The sequence below is a fragment of the Rhipicephalus microplus genome, chromosome 9 (assembly GCF_043290135.1).
Source record: "Rhipicephalus microplus isolate Deutch F79 chromosome 9, USDA_Rmic, whole genome shotgun sequence".
NCBI classification, from domain to species: domain Eukaryota; kingdom Metazoa; phylum Arthropoda; class Arachnida; order Ixodida; family Ixodidae; genus Rhipicephalus; species Rhipicephalus microplus.
The window spans coordinates 70900513-70911345 of record NC_134708.1 but is presented as its reverse complement, the minus strand read 5'-3'; the positions used below and the strand labels follow the sequence as shown (position 1 = coordinate 70911345).

General features: G+C 46.0%; 1 protein-coding gene across 1 annotated transcript; it reads left to right on the top strand.

Moving 5' to 3' along the window:
* Positions 1-623: 623 nt before the first annotated feature.
* On the top strand, positions 624-5302 carry LOC119164784 (acyl-coenzyme A thioesterase 13-like). Its single transcript, XM_037416991.2, has 3 exons — positions 624-748; positions 3034-3221; positions 5025-5302. The coding sequence occupies exons 1-3, from the start codon at positions 677-679 to the stop codon at positions 5176-5178; spliced, it is 414 nt and encodes a 137-aa protein (XP_037272888.1). The 5' UTR covers positions 624-676; the 3' UTR covers positions 5179-5302.
* Positions 5303-10833: the final 5531 nt, after the last annotated feature.

The following is a 10833-nucleotide window of genomic DNA, read 5'->3' as shown; positions in this document are numbered from 1 at the left end:
TCATGGTATATACTAGTTCACTGTGTTCATGGCACTGCGGCCCAACGCTCGCTAAAACTTTCTAAAACCAAGGAGGTTACGCCCAGCGAGTATAACGTAGCAACCCTTTCTTGTCAGATAGTGCTCAATGTACATGCCAATGGCTGGTTAGGGGGCAATGAGAGACAGGAGAATTCAGCTTTTTGTTGATGCGCACGCTGCGAATTTTTTATTGTTCAACAACGCACAGAAGAAATCTCCCACCGGCACCACCTTGGAGGTCAAAATGTAAGACTGGTTACACACTACTACTACTACTCCTTTGTACTCTCCCATAGTAGAGTAGCTGGTACTCTAAATATTTACCTATTTTTCTCTAAATAATGACGCAAGCGATGGGTCCAACTGAGTGCGGAGCTGAACACAGCTCATGAACTCATTCAAGGCGTAATTTTCGTCGGCACGGCCTCGTGAAATGGGGGGCCCCACGGGACGGCTTTGTACTCTCACATAGCTTTGTGCTCCCACCGACTACGTTCCTCTATGCAAACGCTTTCTTATGACTATATTTAAAAGTCGCGGACGGCGGCGCAGTGCGAGCGCACGGTCATTTTCGAACGCGCTCAAGTGCCAGCAAAGCTGAAGGCTCATCATCATCATCATCATCATCAAATGCTTTCAAAGATAACGCTGCATCATGCCACGCTTTCACCAGATCGTTGCCAACAACCTGAAGAAACTGAAGTATGTTAAGGACTTCACCGATAAGGTATGGCATCTTATTTGTGATTTCTCGATTTTACAACGGAGAATCTTAGTTTGCGTGCGACTTCGTTTTCCCGATAGGACGTAAACGATTGCATCTCCAGGAATGTTGCATTAGTAAGGGCAAACTCGTGCCAGTGGCTTCCGAGTAACACAGATGTGTAGGAAAGGGGTTTTATAGGTGATCGAGGCACCGCTGTTACACCCAATTGACTAGCGTCAGCTGGTGCCGAGGGTGAACTTGTTCTGTAGGGACAGCTTACTACCCTCTTATTGTCCTTTCATGGCGATGGCACCTATATGGACACTCTCAGCAGTTCTTGACGGTGCCGCTGACGTTATGTCTCAGATGTGTATATGCAGGCGTATATAAATATAAAAGCCAGAAAGGAACATAAATCGAAAGAAAAAACATCGAAAGCGCGCCCCCCAGACTCAACCCACGACACCTCGCTACACAAGCGGACAGCGTTAAAGAGGCCACACGCGATTCATTATTGGGATGCTAACGGTCGCAATTTGTGTACACCATTTACCACTGGCAGTTCGCAGAGCTGGGAGGGGCTTTAGCGTGTGCTGTGTCACCTCCTAGAATGCCAGAAGGGCGCGCTTTAAAGCAACGATGCTCGATTTTGCTTCAGTTTGAATGCTGCTCTTGATCCGCACACAAAAAGTTGCCCAGTTTTGTGCCCACTCGACATGTGTTATGCCGGAGAAGCATAGAGCGACATGTGGTATGCCGGGGAAGCATAGAGTTACTGTATACGGATCCTCTAGCAAGTGCAGTAACTCCAGGTAAGCAAAGCGTCGAACGACACTGCGCGGCAGTAGGCGCAGAGGGGTACGCGCCCCACTTTTGAAGAAGAAAAAAAAAAACACATAGGAGCGTCGGGTGGTGGTTTGCGACCCAAACACGATTTGAAGTAAGAATTGTGCCAGTTTGTTCACGCTCGTCCTGTGAATACATGTGCTTGTTTTTTTTTTTTCTTTTTCTATCGTCCTTTTTTGTGTTTGAGCAGCACGCTGAAAGTGTCGAACTGTGATTGCTAGTTCGCGCTCATCCAGCGTCAATCTATTGAAAAAAATGTTGTAGCGATGTTGAAGGACTCTGGGGTGTAATAAAACGTATTTATCAATGGGCGAACCTGTGCCCACAACTCAAAGTGACTATGGTCGTCGAACGTGTCAGTCGAACACCAGAGATGACCGCCTTCTTCTTCCTTTGAAAGAGAAGTCCCGAGCCCCGCCGTGGTGGTCTAGTGGCTAAGGTACTCGGCTGCTGACCCGCAGGTCGCCGGATCGAGTACCGGCTGCATTTCCGATGGAGGCGGAAATGTTGTAGGCCCGTGCGCTCATATTTGGGCGCACGTTAAAGAACCTCAGGTGGTCTAAATTTCCGGAGCACTCCACTGCGGCGTCTCTCATAATCATATGGTGGTTTTGGGACGTTAAACCCCACATATCAATCAATCAATCAAATCAGAGAAGTCCCGAGCGCGTGGCGCACATCATTCGGGTCCAGCTGGGTGCTCGTGCCATCATCGTCGTCTCTGTGCAACACTAGACGGCGCGCATGTATGTCCCTGTACGCGTGGTGATGGGCGCGTTGTTTGAATGCAGGCAAGATGTCGCGGCAATATACTTCCTTAGTGCGCAGGGAACGTTTCAGAAGGAAGATAGGACAGGGCGCACACTTACAACCAATTTTACAGCACAGATGGCGGGAATATGTTCAAGAGGGCGAAGGGATCACACACAGAAGAAAGGACAAATTATGGCGCATGCGTCGGATCTTGAAACGCCAACTTAACTGGAAAGATTGTTGTATTCGTTATTCAACAGATTGATTGACGGAGCACCCAGTTCCTGCTTTGCGAATCAAAAAAGCTTCATATATTTGACGCACCCTCTTGTCCTTATATCTTGCCATCACTTGGCATTCATCAAACTTCGTAATGCACCCAGAATTCACACAGTGATTGCCAAGTGGTTGCCCACTGATCCGCGCATCAGGTTTGCATGCTCCCTAAGGCGATCGTTCAAAGAGCAACCCGTCTGACCGATGTAGTATCGATGACATGATAAATAAATGAGATACACACCGCTTATAATACATTCTACAAACATCTTTGCGTGATTCTTATAGCACCCGACACCTAAAAATACTTCGTAGTTACAAAGGGAGCTTAGCTTGTATTTTTGCCGTGAAGACAACCTTTACCCCAGTTTTTATCATCTGGATGGTCAACTCTAACCAAAGCACCACCGTTCTCATTGCCTTTATCGCAGGTCAAAATCGTGAAGGTGGAAAAGGGAGTCGCCCAGTTCGAGCTTCGGCTGGAAAAGGAGCACTGTGACCTGCACGGTGCTATGCACACTGGCACGGCATTCATTCTGATAGACCTGTACACGTTTGCGACTGCGACCACGCTATACGATGAGAGCACGTCGTTCACCAGCCTGAACATCGAAGCCAGGTATGTGCTAAGTCACAATTATAATATTTTGCGAGGCATTATGGCTAGAATAACACCACACTGATACCTTCAAGTTGCATTCTTATTAATGATAACTGTGGAGGTTTCACGTCTCAAGGCCTCCATAAGTTTGTGAATGATACCGCATGCAGAGTTCCGAATATATGGACCCCCCGGGGGTTCTTTGACGTCCACCTAACACTAAATACACAGTATTCAGCCTTTTGCTTCGGACAAAATTCGGCTGCGGCGGCCGGTACTCGATTAGTCGATACCGCGACACATGGACCAGCAGTACAGCACCACACGAAGTAGCATGATTCAATCAACACCAGCGATGACATTATTTAATAATAATATCTAGGGTTTAACCAAAATATGAATATGGGTGACGCCGTTGTGGAGAGCTCCGTAAATTTCGACCATCTGGTGTTCTTTAACTTGTACAGACATAGCACAGCTGTACACGGGCCTTGTCGCCTCGATCAAAATGCGACCGATGCGGGCGCGATTGAACGCGGGAAGTTCGGAGCAGCAGCCGAGCACCACAACCACTACACGTTCACGGCGGACAATGATGCCCTTTTTAGAGACAACATTCACACACACACAAAAAAAGCTACAGTGATGTAAACTGACATATACAATTAAGCGATCATATTCGTCACAAGGTTGTGACGGTGCAGAAAGCTGCATGGAGTGAAACAAGTAATCGTTATACTCTCCTGCGAAGTTGTGCCCAGCAAAAGAAACAATATTCACAACGTAAGAGGGGTATCAGCGTAGTCGCTCGTCAAACTCGAATCTAAGGTGGAACTTGTTTTATTGCTGTAGTAAACGTGTGGGCGCTCGAGGGGCATTTCTGCTCTCGGTGTTGCCGCGGGGTTCGGTATAGAGTTCAAATTGTCATGGCATCGCCCTGAACGTCCTTTGTTTGATGTGCGAATGAAAAAGCGCGCGAGGGCTTGGATGAGTGCTGCTCGGACGCAAATGAAACACGCCAGCCATCTTTCGCCGCGCGAAAAGTGCACCACGGGTCCGCTAGAGGCGCTAGCTGACTTAGGATAAAACTGGGTAATTTGACCAGCCGGAATCGGTCGCGCGCTGGTTATCTTGACAGGGATCAGTGGCTGGGCCACACCTTCGCGCTCGCTCTCTTTAGGATGAAGCGATAGACTGCACGAAGGTCGCTTCGCTCATTACAGGTTCACCTCGGTTCGTGCACTGCATGGTTGCGGAGCTCGGATGCTCACCCGAAACTCGCGAGTTTTATTACGACAGCGGCGGTCACGTTCCGATGAAGGTGCGATGCTAGAAGACCATGTAATGTGCGATGACAGTGCACGTTAAAGACAACCAGATGGTCAAAATTTCTGCTGTCATCCACCACGGCCTTCCTCACAATGAGCTTGCGATTTCAACACGTGAAACCCATGACATTCGCTCGCTACCGCGACCACGTTGCCTTATGTAACTTAGCTTTTATGCAACTTAGCCAGGTCGTACACTAAAGGAGTTAGCTGTTAGCCTTGCTTCCGGACACCTTCCCTATGTTATGCTATCGCGTTCATCACTTCGCCATAGAAGCGAAAGTGTGACCTGATCTAACTTCTCTGCTATATGAACTTAGTTTTTTTTACACTGCATTCCTATACAAGTGTCATAAAGGGTTTGACTTTTTGCTTTTGTTTCTTGCATAAGAAAAGTAGTTGCCCGTGGGCACTTTCAAGAAGAAGCAAAGTATGAATTTGCGACGTTCTAGGTCATTTTCCAATGTCCCACTGGTTTCGGTGTTTTTCGTAGGTTTCTGGCTCCAGCGATGCTTGGAAACGAGATCTTAATCAACTCCCGCGCGGCGGATCCAAGCGGAAAGACTGCTTTCGCTGAAATGGAATTTCTCGACAAGGCCACCAAGCAGGTCCTTGTGCAAGGATCTCACACCATGTTCTTGTTCTAGAGCAAAATGCCCTGAAATATTTGGCGTGATCATACAAAATTTACAAAGTGTGATAAATAATGGTTGTATAGCCAAGCCGGGATATTATTTCAAGTAAAAGCTTAGTGTGTAAAGTGCTAGCTGTTGCGAAAACACAAATGAATACTAGTGTTCAAGCGACTGTTCAACGGCAGTTAAGGCTCAATTAAGCTATTCTAGAAACCTTCTAAGTGTTCTACTTGTATTGGTGGAAAAACATATCCACTACAGACGTGCAGTGTATTACACTATACATTATGCATTCAGAGCTTCGGTGGGAAAAGAGAGTGGAGGCGCCCGACGAATCGTGCATTTCCAGTGAGACAAAATGTGCAACTGTGGCCGAATGTCAGCCAGACGTTTTGAATAACTCCGAGACGCTAATCGGAAGGCGTTTATAGACATTTATACAGGCAAGATACAGGTCAGAAAGGCACATGAATAATTTATAAGGTTGTAGAAATTTTACCTGGAAGAGTAAAGTGCCGCTACATGTGCACCTAAAGTATGGCTGATGTAGCTGTTTTGGTGCATCAGGCGTGGTTGCGTTGCTAAGCTACGCACCAAGTACAAGTTCACTGTAACCGGACCGAAAACTGAGGGCTCGATGTAGCCACTGTCAGCATTAGGCTGCCACGACTTGCATTCGACCTAGTTTGCTTGGGCAGTGGCCACAGTGCGAAGAAGGAGGAAAGAAAGAAGCAGAAGGACAGGGAGGTTATCCAGTTCTTAGACAGGCTGGCTACCCTGTTCTGGGGAGAGAGGGTAAGGTGAATAGAAGAAGATAGAAAACAGATGTTACAAAGAGAGAGAAGACAAAATATAACGAAAGAGGAAAATAAAGAAAGTATGACACTAAAGTCGGTCTCTAAAGCCAGTGTCCGCAAAAAAAAACGTAATAAAGCTTTCAAAGCCTTCTAGGCTACAGATGGACCCAGCCAATGACCAAGAATACCTTGTCCCGACAAAGACCAATCATGTAATCTATCTAGAGCTTCGGTAAATTCTTGTCTTGGCGCGTTAATATGGGTACACTCGCACAGAAGATGGGTGATTGTTTCTTCGCAGCTGCAGCAATTGCACGCAGAAGTGCAGGCCACTCCAATACGAAGCGAGTATGCATTCATGAAGGCCACGTCAAGCCGCAAGTGGTAGAGTCTCCTCAGCTCGAGATATTCCTGAGGGAAGACGAAGCTTAAGATCGGGATCCACTCAGCGTTCAGCGCAACTGTAGCTCAGCATTGCGCAGTGCTTCCATCGCACTTCACGTATGAGGCAAGACTGCCGTTGCCATTGTGGTTCTTACACCCATTCAAAGCTGTTCTTACCATTCCTGGCCCCTGAAAGAAGAAACACTCGTCGCATCTAGCCCTGAAACAGGCCACACTGCTGTTCCTGCACGAGAAGCACAACGGTCGCCTTCAAATTGACACAGATGGCTCTGTTCAGTAAGCTCAGCAGCGGCGGTACTTATTTCCTTAAGTTCATCACAATAAAATTCAAGACATCGCATTTGACATCATCGACAACGGCAGAACTCGCCGCCATACGTGCAGCTCTGGAGTTAGTTGGGTCATTCCATGCCAAACGGCCCAGCCAATCTGGCGACCATCTCAAATGTATTAGAGAGAAATCGCACTAAATTACTGCATTGAGGAGAGTAAATTGCTAGAATATTTTGGAAAGAAAAAAATTTTGGTCAAGTTAGTGCTTTCTGAACCTTCTAGAATGTCGTCTGGGTGTTGATTGGGAAAACATTTTATTAAAGCTACCACTCTTTCTTTCTGCCCAAAATTTAGTGTGCATAAGTAAATGTGATTGTGCAAGGTGTTTGAACCTCAGTAATATTAATGCAATTTTTCGGCCTCATGTGCCTCCAAGAATTCAGCCAACTTGTGTTATGTCTGCATTTTTTGTTTTGCAATACTGCACTTCGTATGAATATCTGAACAATGAATACTTACTCAACAGAAGGTATACTTCGTAGAAAAAATACATTTTAACCGCTCAAGTTGCCAAAATTTACGGGGAAAAATCACAAATTTAATAAAATTGACATTTTTTGTCCATATTGGGACGCCATTGGCACCATGTGGTGGTCAAGTTAAAAATCACGTTTTGACCCAACTCAAAAGCAAATGAACAGTTCTTTTTTATGTGACAAGTTTTCTCATTATATTTTTGTTTTAAGGAAGAAAATAATTTTTGAAGTTTCCCATTGATGGCGATAGAGAACATCAAGGCAAAAGCTGTGGTATGACCGAATGAAAAGAAAGTAGTCAATGAGGAACTTCGAAATTATTATTATTATAATTATTATTATTATCTGAGGTTTTACGTTCCCAAACCACGACCCGATTATGAAAGACGCCGTTGTGGAAGGCTCCCGAAGTTTTGACCATCTGGCGTTCTTTAACATGCACTGACATTGCACAGCACACAGTCCTCAACCTTTTCGCCTCCACTGAAATGCACAGCCGCGGCCAAAATTTAACCCGCGACCATCGGACCCACTTCAGTGCACCATAGGCATTGATCTATCGCAGCCGACCGTCAATGCAAAGCTACAAACAGGGTGAAATGTACACTAGAAAACCAACATTGCACGAGATTGCCTTATGGGTGCTGCGTGAAGCTTATTGTGAGGCCCACGTATAGGACACTGCTATAAGAATCGCTTGACGGCTACCAGGGCCGGACTAGGATCAGCCACATAAAGCGTCCAAATTAAGCCTTCGAGCACAATATGCCATGGTATATAGTATATGCCAGGCATCATATACCACGCTGAAATGACGCGTGCAAAAAGTTTCGCCGCAATGGCAAAACAATGAGACAGCAATAAATAATAGCTTATAACCTTGCTTTGTCTAACATTATTTCCCTTAGGATCCTATCAGGCGTTACTCTATACAAACGCAAGTTAAGAAAGCACGGCCACTTCGGCTAGCAGAATGTTTTTCGAGCTGTATGTGACTTCACAGCAAGGCTAACGATGAAAGCACAGCTCCTACAAGGGTATGATTTGTCCACTGACCTGTATCGAAACCTCGGCCAGTGATCAACGTTCGCAGTTGTTACAAGAGCGACGCAGTCCCCTTAGTGTCCGTTCATGCCCCTTAGCCCGACAAACGCTTCCTCTTAGAGGATCTGCCCAGCAGAGCCGGCAGGCGCATTCCATATTTCTGCTTGATTCGCAGATTCGCACCTGTGTGCAGCCTTCGCAACATAAACAAGAAGGCTTTCACATTGTGTCTAACATTGATAACATGTGTGTGTGTGTGTGTGTGTGTGTGTGTGTGTGTGTGTGTGTGTGTGTGTGTGTGTGCTTCCGTGGCGATGAGACCTGAATGGAACTGTTGTAATGGGAGCCTTCGATATGATGGTACTTCATGCTATATTCTGTAACATTTATCTGAAAAATGTACCACAAAAACTGACACTTGAAAATGTAAGTGTAGCTGCGGGAACAAATATATGCGTTGATATTTGCATAATTTCTGAGCATATTCACAAAATAATCATAAAATACCTCGCGTTGCCATCTTGGCAGATTTAGGGGCCAAGCTCCTTGAAGCGCACCCGTTCGTCCCTCGTAGTAATATATCTTACGATTCGAACTGCAGAGTGGTGCTGGTGGGAGATTTCTCCTGTGAGTTGTTGAACAATAAAAAATTCGCAGCATGCGCGTTAACTAAAAGCCGAATTCTCCTGTCTCTCATTCCTCATTAGCAGCCACTGGCATGTACCTACATTGAGCACTATCTGACAAGAAAGGGTTGCTACGTTATACTCGCTGGGCGTAACCACCTAGGTTTTAGAAAAGTTAAGCAAGCGTTGGGCCGCAGTGCCATGAATGCAGTGAACTAGTATATACCATGAACTCAAGGTGGTTAAAAGTGGGATGTAGACACGAAGCGCAAGCAATAAGAAAGTGTGCGTGTGCCACCTCTCGTGTAGTCATTGGAATGTCCGCTGGATGACGGTGCTTGTATATGCGGAATATATGATGAAAAGATGCGAGATGGTGGTACTTGGAGTGTTGACTAGATGGACGAACGGCCACACAGACAGATGGATGTACGGAGGCACGGGTGGCTGCATGGACGCATGGACGGACGCAGGGGCGGATGCATGAACGAATGCAGGGATAGACGTGCGGACGCAGGAACAGACGCATGCATGGACAGGCGGATGGACGCCCGGACGGTCACACAGATGGACACATGGAGAGACGGATGCTTCACCCCGTGGATATGCTGCCATTTTTTAGTAGTAGATTTGTCATACCATTTCTCTTCAATTTCTTTTCTTTTGTCGCTGCATTTTTGTATCCTTCTGTCTACAGGCTTTATATAGTTTATTTTTGTAAGAAAAGTGTGCCCTTAACGAGGCCCAGGGCGGTTAATGGGCACTTTGAGATGTAAATGAATTAATTGGTGCCATTCTCGCTAATTTCGAGTCTTGTCAGTGAATCAGATGTTCTTTGTAAGTTTCTGGCACCGGCAACGATTGGAAACGTGATATTAATCCATACCCGAGTGACCCACCCGAGGAGAAAGACCATTGTCCTTGAAATGAACATTGTCGACAAGACCACCAAGCAGATCCTTGTTCAAGGAAATCACACCATGCTCAAGTTCTCGAGGAGAGTACGGCGAAATACTTGGTATTCCACTGATACAAAATTTAGAGTGCGACAAAGGTTACGCTGCAAAATCGAATCATTAACTAAGTAAAACTTAACTATATGAGCCAGTCAATGTTGCAATAACAAATAGATACAGTTATTAAAATGCCTATTGTAAAACAGATAAACCTTGAATTATTAGTGCTACAAATATTTAGAGTTAAACGCTTCGATTAATAAAATTATCAGCGTATTCACTGTACTGTGTGTAGTATGCAGCTAGAGAAGCAGGTCCGACAAAGCCTAAGATATCTAGCTTTTCAATAAAGCGTCTCTTTCTATCTCTCCTCTGCTGCGGATGCACAGTGCACGATGGATTCGGAGCTTGCATGTACAACAGTAGCGGGGACGCCCGACGAGTCGTTCGTGGGCAGTGATGCGTGATGCAGGTCAGTCAGACGTTTGGAAAACAGACCAAGAGGAAGAGTTTTATGGCATGTCAAAAGATTTGTTGATTGATTTGTGTGGTTTAACGTCCCAAAACTGCCATATGAATAAGAGAGACGCCGTAGTGGAGGGCTCCGGAAATTTCGACCACCTTGGGGTTCTTTAACGTGCACTCAAATGAGAGTACATGGGCCTACAGCAATTTCACCTCCATCAAAAATGCAGCCGCCACAGATGGGATTCGATCTCGCGACCTGCGGGTCAGCAGCCGAGTACCTCAGCCACTAGACCACCGCAGCGGGGCACCCAACTAGGTTCCTGCATCTCACATAGCATTCTAATGCCTCCGGCATCGGCCCATTGTTGTCCAAGCAACACTGTCGCGTGTAAGGCTCAAGAGGCATGCCAGTACACAGACACATAACGGTGAACATACTTTTTGCGACATATACTGATGATGATGAGTAGTAGTTTTTAGTGGCGCAAGGGCCAATTGGTGGCCAAAGAGCGCCATTTCAGTTGACTACAGATATGAACAATGATATGGTGCGTGGCTGTAA